The sequence below is a fragment of the Natrix helvetica genome (assembly GCF_964273705.1).
Source record: "Natrix helvetica genome assembly, chromosome: 15".
Classification (NCBI taxonomy): Eukaryota; Metazoa; Chordata; class Lepidosauria; order Squamata; family Natricidae; genus Natrix; species Natrix helvetica.
This window is the reverse complement of record NC_138565.1, coordinates 4,879,763-4,893,909: the sequence shown is the minus strand read 5'-3', so window position 1 is coordinate 4,893,909 and position 14,147 is coordinate 4,879,763. Positions and strand designations below refer to the sequence as shown.

General features: G+C 45.2%; 1 protein-coding gene across 3 annotated transcripts in view; it reads left to right on the top strand.

Annotated features, from left to right (window-relative positions):
* Positions 1-14,147, top strand: part of ASTN2 (astrotactin 2) — a 279,753-nt gene that overhangs the window by 34,466 nt on the left and 231,140 nt on the right. The window contains exon 1 of one of the 3 annotated variants that reach the window (XM_081967206.1): positions 1,578-1,595. The exons of the other annotated variants lie outside the window; for them this stretch is intronic. Within the exon in view, the coding sequence (XP_081823332.1) occupies positions 1,589-1,595 (7 nt within the window). The 5' untranslated portion in view covers positions 1,578-1,588. Of the gene's footprint in view, positions 1-1,577; positions 1,596-14,147 lie in introns of those variants that run through there. 3 annotated transcript variants of the gene reach the window in all.

The following is a 14,147-nucleotide window of genomic DNA, read 5'->3' as shown; positions in this document are numbered from 1 at the left end:
GACTTCCTTCTGAGGAGCTTCAATCCATTGCTTCTTGTCCTGTCCTCGGGCGCCTTAGAGAAGGAGTAATTCATAATTTAATGTGTGCCTAATAAATGGATTTGCAAAGGAAGATGGAGGCCTTTGGATTCTGGTGCTGGAGAAGACTCCTGCGAGTCCCTTGGACTGCAAGGCCATCCAACCGGTCAGTCCTAGAGGAGATCAACCCTGTCTGCTCTTTAGAAGGCCAGATCCTGAAGAGGAAACTCAACTACTTTGACCATCTAAGGAGAAGGAAGAAGGACTCCCTGGAGAAGAGCCTCATGCTGGGAAAGATTGAGGGCAAAAGAAGAAGAAGGGGACGGCAGAGAAGGAGGTGGCTGGACGGAGTCACCAAAGCAGTCGGCATGAGCTTAAATGGACTCCAGGGGATGGTAGAGGACAGGAAGTCCTGGAGGAACATTGTCCATGGGGTCGCGATGGGTCGGACATGACTTCACAACTAACAACAGCAACAACAACTTGGGGGCTTAACATCTTCTTTGTGACACCCCTCTCAAGTACGGGTAGGCAGCCCTCGCATAGAATTAGAAGGCACTATTCCAATTAGTATTACTGCTACTATTAGTATTATTGCTGGCGTATCCTTTTGGGAGTGGGGGCGAGATGCGTTTTATCTTGGCAGTTTCCTGTTTTAAAGATTTGCAACGCCAGTTGGCTGCTCTCAACCACAAGCCTGGACTTAACAATTTTTGTTTTTGTTTTTTTGTAAAGCTTTGTAATGAATTAGACATTTTGGCGTCAAGTTACGAATGTTCTAGTTGTCTGTTTTGGTTAAAACGGACACCCTGGGATTCTTTTAGGTTAAGTAGTAATTGGCATTCCGCTTCTTCCGTAATGAATGTTTAGCGTCCAAAGAGAATGCTGTTTACTCCAACCAATAGTGGACAAAGGACAATTTATAATTATGGTCACCGAAGCCAAAAAGCACAGCGCTCGCATACGGATAAAAATGAAGTTACAATCTTGGGAAACAAACGCCGCATTGTTACACATCGTATTAGACGTTATTGTTTCGTCTTGCATTGGCCCAATACATGATTGAATCTATGTTTCAAATTTTAGGTTGTATAAGGTGCGGGCTCTTGTGTTAAGAGATCTGTAAGCAGGGATGGGATTCAGCTAATTCGGACTGGTTCAGGTGGACTGGATGTTAACTTTAATCTGCTTCACCGAACCGGTAGTTCCAAGGACTGGCTGGCCCTGCCCACCCACCCCCCTCCCAGGAGTCTCCCCGTGGCTCATTTTGGATGCTAGGAAAGTGTACGGACCACGCGGAGGCTCCGGGAGGACGAAAAACGGACCTACCAGAAGTTCCAGAAGTCCGAAAACATTTCCAGCAGTGGTGAAATCTAATTTTTTTTGCTATCAGTTCTGTGGGCGTGGCTTGGTGAGGGGTCATGTGACTGGGTGGGCGTGGCTATGTAGTCATGTAACTGGGGGATCAAAAGACAGAAACTCACTTTAACCATCTCTTGCTGGAGCAGGGTTGGACTAGATGACCTACAGGTCCCTTCCAGCCCTGGGTTATCCTCTGAAGCTGCGTCTAATGCCAGGTTTGTAGTCCTTTCTTCCTCTCGTTTTTCCCTCCCTCCTTTTCTTTCTTTCTTTCTTTCTTTCTTTCTTTCTTTCTTTCTTTCTTTCCTCTTTCTTTCTTTCTTTCTTTCCTCTTTCTTTCTTCCTTCCTTCCTTCCTTCCTTCCTTCCTTCCTTCCTTCCTTCCTTTCTTTCTTTCTTTCTTTCTTTCTTTCTTTCTTTCCTCTTTCTTTCTCATACCCCTACCCTCCATTTTTGGCCTAGCAGACTTCAGGGAAACCTGCTGGGAGCAAAAACAGACCCCCACCCCACCCCGATTCCCATGTTTCCGAAGAACCTATAGTAAAAAAAAAAATGCTTAAAAACTTTTTTAAAAAGCAGGGCAGAGGCGTGGCTGTATACCAGAGACATGTAAATCTAACATCAGGAGAGGAGAGAGAATTCCCCAAGGGCGAGACGCTGATTAAATCTAGATGGATTTTAATGCTCCCTTCTGTGAAATCCAGAAACAAAGGTTTTGTTTAGAAAGCAAATCAGGATGACAAGTCAGGCGTAGGTATCGGCTCGGGATTGGCACGATGAGGAAGGAGATAAGAACTCCGTTGGCATCAGATTTATGTTCCGAGGACGTAGAGGTGGAGTTATACAGGGGAAGCCAGTTCCTTATCTCTCCAACAGCTTTCCTCTTCACTTCCTTAGAGATACGGCTGGGTAGCTGCTCCCTTGTGCACACACTCTGTTGATAATTTAGAAAGATAAACCAGAATTCTGGGATGGGGGGAGTAAACAAACTTTTCCCATCAGCCTCTTTTTTTCTCTTTATATGGCAGATGCAGCCAAGAGGTGTTCTCTCAAATGTATCTACGGCCTGATTGCTTTAACGGAATAACAGAGTTGGAAAGGGAGCCTGTAGGTCATCTAGTCCAATCCCACCTCCCCTCCCAGCCAAGCAGGAGATCCTACACGATTTCTGACAGATGGCGATCCAGTCTCTTCTTGAAAGCTTCCAGGGATGAAGCTCCCGCAACTTCTGAATAACAGAATAATAACAGAGTTGGAAAGGGACCTTGTAGCTCATCTAGTCCAAACCCCCCCTGCCCAAGGAGACCCTACACCCATGATGGCGAACCTATGGCAAGGGTGCCAATTGGCATGTCAGCTGTCACCCCAGTTGAGCTTGCGCGCCTCCCGTCAGCCAGCTGATGTTTAGGTCTCTGCAGCGCGTGTTGTTTAATCAAAATCAAGTTAAAACACTATACAAGCCATGGAGAATATAACTATATACATCCAACAGCCTCACAGGAGCAGATACAGGTAAATCCTAGAGAGGCAGTAAATGAATCCCTGAACAATAGGGATGAATGCTAGAGAGGAGTAAAGCTGCACGCAAGGCAGAAATAACACCTGTAACACTTGGAATATGGCATTCAGTTTTTGGTCACGGAGAGTCCGACACAACTTCGTGACTGAGCAACTTCTAGGCTGATGCATCTGGTGAGCATCTCAAGATCTTTTCCAGGCTTAAATTCAGCCTCGAGACACAGTGCCACAACTAAAAATGGCTTTTATTTGCGTTGTTCGGTAAGAGGGATGGATGGCAGGAAGCTTTTGGAAGGCAGCAAGAGGAGATATCTCAAAAGGGTCAGTTTGTGCCAATGCATTAGAGTTCAGACTGGAAGAGACATGGCAACAAGGTCAGCCAATGGGGGCTGCTTGCTGATTCAGACAGCAAGGAGCCTGGGCGTGCCTGAGCTCTGTAGCTCTGAGTCTGTGTTGAGCTCTAAACTGGCCTGCTGCTCTGAAACGGAAACTCTTCTCTCCTCTGCTTGTGGTTTGCGTGTATTTACTGCCACGTTGGGAAACCTCCTTTTGGTATTGTATATTTATTTCATGTGTTATATCATATATAAGGAGAAGTTAATGAATCCTGCTGAATCAGTTACCTGTGTGTGCTTTCTGGATATGATTGCTGCAACAAACTCTGACAAGTTGGTCAGTGGCCTGCTGGGCATGTGATGTGCCCAGCAACTTGCCTCAAGGGAAGGCTGGATATTAAGAGGGGGAAGCCGAGAAGGACGTCCATCCCAACCTTATGGCTAGATGTTGATGTCTTATCTTTGAAAAAAAATGCATTTGTAAAGCCACCCTGTGTTCATTGCGGAATGAATTCAACGGCATCCTTCAGCGTTCACCTTTGCAAAGGTGGACTTATTGCCAGGGCGCGTAGGTGCAAATTTGTGCAAAGCTTGCCTCTTGGAAAATAAAACATTGCACTGATGATGGGGGTGAAAAGCTGCTTAAACCTATGTGGTATTTTTTCCTTCTTATTTGTCGGCAGAATAACTTACGGTTTTCCCCCAACCTGGTGTTTGTGTTTCTCCGTTGTTTGTTATGAATATTTCCGGGGCTGCTTGCCTGAGTTATGGAAACAGACAGACCTCGCAACAGCTGTGTTAGTAATAATAATACTGGTTTGGCTACGCTACGAATAGTCCCTCTTCCTCGCTTGCTGGGTGGCTGCATTTTCTAAAATCTCTCCGTCGGTTTATTTTCTTCTTCTTCTTCTCAGTATCATCCCCATGGTTTATGCCTACGCTTCGTCTCCCTAGTCTTCTTTTTTTGTCACCTTGAGATCCTGATTTCCATTTATTTATTCATTTTTATTTATTTTATTAGTCAAACATGGACAATGAGCACAGGAAATGAGTACAAATAAATAGGGATAGTAAGACAGGGATGGAAGGCACACTAGTGCACTTATGCAGGCCCCCTTTACGGACCTCCTAGGAATGGGGTGATGTCCCTGCTAGACAGTTTAAGGTTGAAGTTTTGGGGGTTTGAGGGTGTAACAACAGAGTCAGGTAGAGCATTCCAGGCGTTGACCACTCTGTGGCTGAAGTTGTGTTTTCCGCAATCGAGTTTGGAGCGGTTGACCTTGAGTTTGTATCGATTGTTTGCCCGTGTGCATCCAAAAAAGATCCAAATAGCAGAGTCCAAGGCAAAGTATGGCCCAAAGTTCCAATTTATGAAGAGAGCCATGTTGGCACATCTGTGGAAAACCCGAATCTGAAAGCTTCCCCGTTTTCCCCACCCAGTTGAAAGTCTATCCCATGGTCCAATCTCCCGCTGCCATGCTGGCAGCTTTCACCCATCAAATTCCAATCAGGTGCAGAGGTTCAGAGACAAAGGATGACCTTGGCTTTCTAGAAAGAACGTTGTTATGGCTACATATCATCTCACTCCGTACAATCCCCACCTCCCATTTTCCCACAATAGAAAAGGCATAGTAGAATAATAGAAAGTGTGGCAGGCCAAAGACTCAAAAGGAACATGGCTGCAGGCCTGACCCGCACAACCTTTCCGAAAAGGTTCTCCATCACTGCCCTATGCCATTCTGGACCAATGTTTGTCCAATCTCTTCTTAAAACGCCCCCAGGGATTGTGGATTTAAAATCTTTTCTGGTCTTACCAGAAAAGTAGCATTCTGCTCATAGAATTATGGAACAGCTTTTGCAGCTGCACAATTGCGAAAGAGAATTTCACATAGCTTGCATTCGCATTAAAGAATTGGCTTGCTATTGTCTCTTGATTTTAGGGGTCGCTTAACTGGGTTACATTTGGAGTGGAGATTGAAGGGGCTCACATGAGATCCTTCCGAGGTTTTGCTCCTACCCCAAACTCGCATTTCAGCATTTGAGGGAGTGGCGTTTGCAACAGGAAAGCTGTTCAATATTCATTATTGTGTAAGTGGCATATTTTGTCATGCTAGCAGCCGATCTCTTCAGAGCAATTGGTTTCACCAGTGAGTTGGCAGACAGGGAGCAATAGCTGGTCTTTATTGCTCGTCTTTTTGCTTCTGGTGCATTGAGTTATGGGGTCACTGAACATCAAAATTGCATTTCAGGATGTAGCAGCTGCCAGTCAATATTGAAGTGGATAAGCTATGCTGCGCTAAGATCCTTCTCCTCCTTCTGCATCTCCTTGTCCCACTCCTTGTCTCTTTCTCGTTTTCTTTCTCCTTCTCCTTGTCTTCCTCCTTCTCCTTCTATGTGTCCTTGTCTTTGTCCTCCTCGTCTTCCTCCTTGTCTTTCTTTTCCATCTCCTTCTGTGTCTCCTTGTCTTCCTCCTTCTCCTTCTATGTGTCCTTGTCCTTCTCCTTGTCTCGTCCTTGTTCTTCACCTTGTTCTTCACCTTCTGAATCTTCTTGTCTTTCTCTTTCCTTCTCCTTCTCCCTGTCCTTCTGTGTCTCCTTGTCCTTCTCCTTGTCTTTCTCCTTCTTCTCCTCCTTCTTCTCCTCCTTCTTTTCCATCTCCTTCAGTGTCTCCTTGTCTTCCTCCTTCTCCTTCTCTGTGTCCTTGTCCTTCTCCTTGTCTCGTCCTTGTTCTTCACCTTCTGCATCTCCTTGTCTTTCTCCTTCCCCTTCCTTCTCCTTCTGCCTGTCCATCTGTGTCTCCTCCTCCTCCTTCTTGCCTTTCTCCTTCTTGCCTTTCCCCTTGCCTTCCTCCTTCTCCTTCTCTGTGTCCTTGTCTTGTCCTTCACCTTCTCCTTCTGCATCTCCTTTTCTTTCTCCTTCTCCTTCCTTCTGCTTCTTCCTGTCCTTCTGTTTCCTCCTCCTCCTCCTTCTTTTCCATCTCCTTCTGTGTCTCCCTGTCTTTCTCCTTCCTTCTCCTTCTCCCTGTCCTTCTGTGTCTTCTTCTCCTTGTCTTTCTCCTCCTCTTCCTCTTCCAACTCCTCCTCCTCCTCCTCCTCCTCCTCCTCCTCCTCCTCCTCCTCCTCCTCCTCCTCCTTTTCCATCTCCTTCTGTGTCTCCTTGTCCTTCCCCTTCTCTGTGTCCTTGTCTTCACCTTCTCCTTCTGCATCTCCTTGTCTTTCTCCTTCCCCTTCCTTCTCCTTCTGCCTGTCCATCTGTGTCTCCTCCTCCTCCTTCTTGCCTTTCTCCTTCTTGTCTTTCCCCTTGTCTTTCTCCTTTTCCCTCTGCCCTGCCACCCCTCTCCTCCTCCTCCTCTTTCAGACCCCTGTGAATGGAAGTCAATGCTCTAATCACATTCCTTTAGGCAGGATTGTGCTCCCAGCAACAAAATTGTTAGGAGAAAACACACACACAAAAAAAAGAACATTTCTCTTCCTGCGTCGAACTCCGATAATTCATTTCATTTCGCTTTCCAAACACAATCCTCTCCCAATTTTTAAAAACTCTGGCTGTCACATTCTGGCTCTCATTTTTTTAAAAAAAAATTTTATGACTGCAACATGCTCAATGCTGGATATTTACCATGTTGATTTGGCTCCTTTGCCTGTATCCAAAACATTTCTGCCAAAACGATTCTCATTTATGGATGTCTCACGTTTTTGGCTTGCAGAGCCCCAAGTCTCCCGTGTAGCTGACAATTAAAAATTAAAACAGATCACTCTACCGATAAAGTCATGCGAGCATAAACTGTAACAAGGCCACAGTTTACTAACATGCAGCAGTTACGGAGCATGGCGGCTTCCCCAACTTTGATAAATACCTGAATACATTAATGTCTAGAATGGAAAGCTATGCAAAAGAGGAGGCTTCTACAACTGGGCGCAACTACTAGAAAGAGAGTTCTTGTGTGGTGGTGATGGATTTGGTGCACATGGTTGGAACTTTTAGGTATGTGCGAAAGAGAGACTGTGTCAGGCCTGCAGCCATCTTTTCTTTTGAGTCTTTGGCCTGCCACACTTTCTATTATTCTACTATGCCTTTTCTATTGTGGGAAAACGGGAGGTGGGGATTGTACGGAGTGAGATGATATGTAGCCATAACAACATTCTTTCTAGAAAGCCAAGGTCATCCTTGGTCTTTGCACCTCTGCACCTGACCAGAACTGGATGGGTGGAAGCTGCCAACATGGCAGTGGGAGATTGGACCATGTGATGGACTTGTGGGCGTGGGGGCAAGATCTTGAACTTTCAACTGGGTGGGGAAAACCCAGAAACTTTCAGATTCAGGTTTTCCCAGATGTGCCAAGATGGGTCTCTTCATAAATTGGAACCTTGAGCCATACTTTGCCTTGGATTCTGCTATTTGGATCTTTTTTGGATGCTATTTGGAACGTTCAGGTATTTGCGGAAAAGAGACTGACTGAGGTTTTGCTCACCTAACCATGGTTGTCTGAGGGACTATGGTTGTCATGCAAGAAATCATGGACCCACTCTAAGATAAGCCAACCCCATAACCATCCTAGAGGACAGTCTTGTTGGGTTTCTGGTAGGTCAAAATCAGAAATGTAGGACTAACAAATCTATCTATCTATCTATCTATCTATCTATCTATCTATCTAGCTAGCTAGCTAGCTAGCTAGCTATCATCCATCTATCATCTATCTATCTGTCTGTCTGTCTGTCTGTCCGTCTATCCATCCATCCATCCATCCATCCATCCATCCATCCCTCCAAATGTGTGTGTGTGTGTGTGGGGGGGTATTCCAGCATAACTCTGGAACGCCTCAAGCAATTTCAACCAAACTTGGTACACAGATGACTTACTCTCTGGAAACAGATACTGTGGGGGATAAGACACCCCTAACTCCCCTCGGGATGTGTGTTCTGTTAAGACGCAGTCTGTTGTGCCTTAAAATGGCTTCTACTGTACTGCTGTAAATAATAATAATAATAATAAATTTGGATTTATTAGCCGCTCCCTTTCCGGGCAGGACTCAGTAAAATGGCTTCTACTGTACAGCGCAGTGGAGTTGCCATGGTAACGGCTCCACAGTACTCCACAGTACTCCACAAGGGGGCTCCCTTTGGTAAAGGGGGAAATTCCAACTTTTGGTTTGGACATTTTCCCCTTATAAATAAATAAATAAATACCCGGGAAATGCTAGTTATAATAGCTAGTGCTATTCTAAAATAGAACCTTTTCTGATCTTCACCCACTTCATCTGATATTTTTGCTCATAAATGGAGATGAGTACTGCCCCCTAGAGTCAAGAAGGACTACTACCACATATGTGCTTTACCTTTGCCTTTAAGCATGTTAAACACATGTCTGTCTGACTTTACATCCATCTCTCTCCCAGTATGTTTTTTTTTTAGATCTCTTAGTATAGCTGTGTGTGCTATGAACATGTTGTTTTTGACTCCTCTTGAGTCCTGAAATTACCACAAGCTCATTCAAAGGGTTTTTTTCCCCTCCCCCCTTCTGGTCCTTGCCAATTTCTCCCTGTTTGAGACCAACAGGCCCCATTGATTTCTCTTTCTGTGACTGTTGCCTATTTATTTTTATTTATTTTTTTCACCCTCATTAGCCCGCTATGAGTGAAATGTCATTTTCTTTTCTCCAGCCTCTTTTTTCTATTTCATTTCAAGTAAGTGCCTGGCAATCAGAACCCCCTTCAAGTTTTCCAATGGGAAAATGTGACCTTCGGATGATGACTTCTCCTTCTTCGTCTTCTTTTTTGTTTTTTTATCAAATCGCCAGCAAATCTCAAAATTAACTGGGGTGAGGCCAAGATGTTTAACTGAAATATATTTACCGTATTTTTCAGAGTATAAGACGCACCAAGATTTTGAAGAGGCAAATTAAAAAAAAAAAGTTTTTGCACTGCAGACCTCCCAAAAACAGCCCGTTTTTGCGAAAATAGGCCCGTTTTTTTTAAAAAAGGGCATGAAAAACCTTTAGGAGGCTTGTAGAGTGCTCCTGAGGGGTGGCCCCCCCAAAAAACTAGCAAAAAACGGCCCGTTTTTCGTGAAAACGGACCTGTTTTTTTTTTTCAAAAAAAGAGGCCATGCATAGCCTTTAGGAGTCTTGCAAAGTGCGCCGGGGGGGGGGAGGCAAAATTGAGCAAAAAATGGCCAGTTTTTGCTCATTTCTACCCTCCCCAGCCTCCAGGAGCACTCTGAAAACCTCCTAAAGGCTATGCATGGCCATTTTGGCGAAGAGGGCAGGGTTTGGGAAGGCAAAAAATGCTGCATTCAGTGTACAACACACACCCGGATTTTCAGCCTCTTTTTTGAGGGGAAAAAGGTCCGTCTCATACTCCGAAAAACACGGACTGGAATGATGAAGTTCTGTGGATCCGTTCCGCTGTCACAGGAGCTCACACCGTTATGCGGCGCTAGGGATTCGAACCCCCAAACTGCCAACCTTTTCTGATCGACAAGCTCAGCGTCAAAAGTGACTTAGTTTTATTTTTTAGTCCCCTGGTTTTCTCGGCAAATGCAGCCAGCTTTCAAAAGATGGCCTCCCAAATTCTCTCTCAAACTTTCCTTTTCCTCACAAAGACAAATTTCAAATCCCTGCTCTTTGCCTCGAGGGTCTGTTGGTTGGGTTCTTTTTTTTTTGGAACGGTTTCCCAAATTTATCTCGCTCTTTCTCGCTTCCTACCTCCTTCTCCTCTCTCCCCGTGCCCCTTCTTTTTCTGTTATTGTCTGGCTTTGAAATTGCGTCTTTGCCTGGAAGCCAAATTTTGCTCCTGGAGAAGAGCCAGACTGGAAGAGTTAATTGAAGGGAGGCTCAAAAACATCACAAAGCGACAGATCCTATACCTGTGGTACCTCACAGCTTTGCCCGAGGTGTGTAGGTCCAGGTAAAAACCTAGGAATATCAGCAAAACACAGCAAGGGTCCCCAAGAGCAAGTAATAAATAGAATCTTTTTCAGAGCGGTTTGCTTGACAGGTAAATCCCAGAGCCTTACGGTGGCAAACCCATCGAAAGAGGCTCTTAGATTCCACAACTCGACTAAATGACTGTGTGTCGGGTTAGAAAACAGCCGATTGGAAGGGAGGATCGTGGGCAGAAGAAAAACGGGAGAAGCAAAGGAGGGCCGGGGAGGCCTCCATGCAAGGAAGCCTTCAAATTTAAAAAAGAAATCTTTTAATGCAAGACTTTTTCTGCTGCTACTAGTCCTTTTTGAGGGCAAGCAATACGGCCCTCTCTTGTCAAGTTTGAAAATGAAATGCTGCCTTGGGTATCTGCTGCCACCAGAAAAAATAATAATGGAGAATTGGGATGACTGAAATATTTCCTTCCTTCCTTCCTTCCTTCCTTCCTTCCTTCCTTCCTTCCTTCCTTCCTTCCTTCCTTCCTTCCTTCCTTCCTTCCTTCCTTCCTGGTTCTTATTCCAAGGCAGGCTGTTTTGACACTGTCCAAACTTACCTAGACTCCTTTTGTCCTTGAAACGATTTGAGTTTCAACATTTCTGCACAGTAATCTTTATTTTGTTTTTGGATATGTAACTTTTATTCAGCATGGGATAAGTGTGTTATTATTATTTAGTATTATGTACCAGCTAGGACATTGTAAGCTGTTTCAACACATAATGTTTCCCCCCACCGTTATAGGCAAGTACAGCTAACGCTACACTATTTTGCGAGATATTGCATCTCCCTGTGTGATACGAATGAAATTGGACAGTTACTTTCTCCTCCTCAAAGGGAAAGAGATTTCAGGCAGAAATTCTCCAATAGAACTGTGTTGGCTTTTTTGGCAGCTGCTGCACACGGCTGGCTCCTATTTAAATGGTTGTCCACTAGGACTCCAAGATCCCTCTCACAGTTACTACTATTGAGCACGGTACCACCTATACTGTAGGTTGTTTATCATAAGATACATGATTGTCTTGGGCATAAAAAGTGTTGGGGAATTCACAACTTCTGGAGGCAAGCTGTTCCACTGGTTAATTGTTCTCACTATTAGGAAATTCCTCCTCAGTTCTAAGTTGCTTCTCTCCTTGACTAGTTTCCACCCATTGCTTCTTGTTCTACCCTCAGGTGCTTTGGAGAATAGCTTGACTCCCTCTTCTTTGGGGCAACCCCTGAGATATTGGAAGACTGCTATCCTGTCTGCCCTAGTCCTTCTTTTCATTAAAGTAGACCTACCCAGTTCCTGCAACCGTTCTTCATATGTTTTAGCCTCCAGTCCCCTAATCCTCTTTGTTGCCAACCATGACATCCCTAGTTCTCACAATGGGAGAGGGGAAAAAAGTGTTTCTTAAACAATTACTATCCTGGAAGTGGGATCCCCGTGGCCCTATCAAGATCATCCAGGTTGAACTACATTTCCTTGTCCGATGCTATGCAGTAATTCCGGAGAACTATATTTCCTGTCTGATCGCTATCCAGGGTGCTGAAACCAAAGCCCCATTAGTTAGAGAGGTGATCCCAGCCGTTTGGGGCTGGATGCATTGGTAGAACTGAACTTGTTGAGAAGGTGTCACCGTTAGGTGACAATCTATTCTGGCGGTGCTTATTGTATACTAGTTGAGTGGGCATTGGTACATCCTTCCTTCTAGAGAATAACATCAACAGACAAATTTCTTGTGTGTCCAATCACGCTTGGCCAATAAAGCTATTCTATTCTATTCCATCCCATCCCATCCCATCCTATCCCTTATTCTGTTGTGTTGTGTTGTGTTGTGTTCTATTCTATTCTATTCCATCCCATCCCATCCTTTATTCTATTCTATTCCATCCCATCCCTTATTCTATTCTATTCTATTCTATCCCTTCCCATCCCATCCCTTATTCTATTCTATTCTATTCCATTCCATTCCATCCCATCCCTTATTCTATTCTATTCCCTTCCCTTCCCTATTCCCTTCCCTATTCTATTCTATTCCCTTCCCTATTCCATTCCCTTCCCTTATTCTATTCTATTCTATTCTATTCTATCCCATCCCTTATTCTTTTGTGTTCTGTTCTATCCCTTCCCATCTCATCCCATCCCTTATTCTATTCTATTCTATTTTATTCTATTCTAATTTCAATACAATTGTTACTAGAACATATTTATTTAGAAACTCTTCCAGTATTTACACATTTAATTTATTGAGCCCTCTGGGCACCTAGAAAAATTATACTTGTGAAGCAGCCATATGTCTCTTGCTGGAGCGATACAAAAATTAATGAAGAAGGAATTGATTCTGTATCTTTGTTGACTTCCGATGGTCGTCCTTTCCAGATCGCTGTTATCTGCTTCTTTCTAACATCCCAAAAGTCACATATACCTTATTAAATTTCTTTCTTTCTTCAACCCATTTCTCCAGGCAAGCATCTCTGCTTTCTAGCTCACCTCCTGTTGATGTCTTTCCCCAGCTAGGTTTTCCTTGTGTTTTAGAACAGGGGTCACCAACTGGTGGTCTGTGGGCTACTGATGGTCTGTGAGAAAATTTTGGTGGTCCACAGAAAAATTATTTGCATTTTTTATATTGCACTAAATCCAGGGTCCTCAAACTATGTCCCCTGGGACGGATACGTGCAATGGACGCTTGTGTTGGTGCAGAGAGTCTCTTCGGGGTCTTTTTGTGTGGGTCGGAGGGGAGAAGAAATTCTGACTTGGGGTCTGCTTCAGCCTCCTGGTGGGGGGCTTTGGGCGAAGGCTGGAGGGAAGAGCCGCTGGTGGCGAAGAGCCGGAGGGCCTCATTCCAGTGGGACGGCATCAGGGCCTGGAACTGGCTGACCATCTCAGCCCGCTGAGCCTCCAGGCACCGGTAGCTGGCCTTGCACACCCGCAGGTCTTCCCTCTGCTTGGAAAGTCTATGCTCCTAGTCCTCAGTGAGCTGCTTCTGCTGAGCCTCCTTCTCGGCCAGATCCAATTTGAACTGAGCTGTTTTGCCAACTCTTTCTCCTGGTGGCTGCTTACCTCCAGCAACTGCTTCCTGTTGGGGCCCTAAGGAGCCCGGGCGGGCAGGCGAGGAGTGGCTGGGAGAGCACCCTTTGATGTGAGTGACATCGAGTTGCCACGCCCACCCAATCACATGACCACCTAGCCACGCCCACACAGCCATTCATTAGGCAGATCATGTTAGTGGTCCGCAGGATTTAAAATCTAGCGGTCCCTGAGGTCCGAAAGGTTGGTGACCCCTTCTTTAGAAGAAACAACATTGTCGCCATCCCCACTTTTGCCTCTTCAAACCCCCCGCCTTCCCAAATGAAGCTTCTCCAGGCGGACCCCGTAGAATCATTAAGGACGTAAAAACAATATCAGCCCAGCCGTGCCAGAAAAAAAGCATGAAGCTTTCCTGCTGTGTCAAACGTAGAGTTGCAAGGGAGCCCAGTTTCAAATCCCCACTTGCTCTCTAGAGAGCTGGGATATTTTATGAAGTTAATTTTTTAGGCTCAGCGGCAAGTCATAACATTTTGCAAACAGAGTCCATAAACCCCTCCCTTCCCCTGTCAGGGGCTCAGGATGGAGTTTTCCCCAGCCGCCGTGAGCTGTTTGAACAGATGTGTTATTTATAAAAAAAAACCTCTCGGTGGGAAAGTTTCCCCTGAGCTTTGAACATCTGGGGTGCGGTGGCAGAGCGAGTGGGAAGCCTGTTGTTACTTGTCTACCAGCTGTGTGGCTCTCTAGGCACCCAGGATGAAGCCGTGGTGAGGTGGGGTGGGTATAATGACAAGGGGGTGGGCTTGGCTACCATGAGACGAGATTCCTTCACAACCGTCAGCTCAATAGAGAGCGGGGTTATGGGGAAAGGAATGAAGACTGGGTCTCCCTCCACCCACCCACCCCACTTAAAAATAAAGCAGGGAAATCCCGAGAGAAATTCTAAAGTATCTGGAGATTGGGAGGGGGGGGGACCATAAATATTCACACACACACC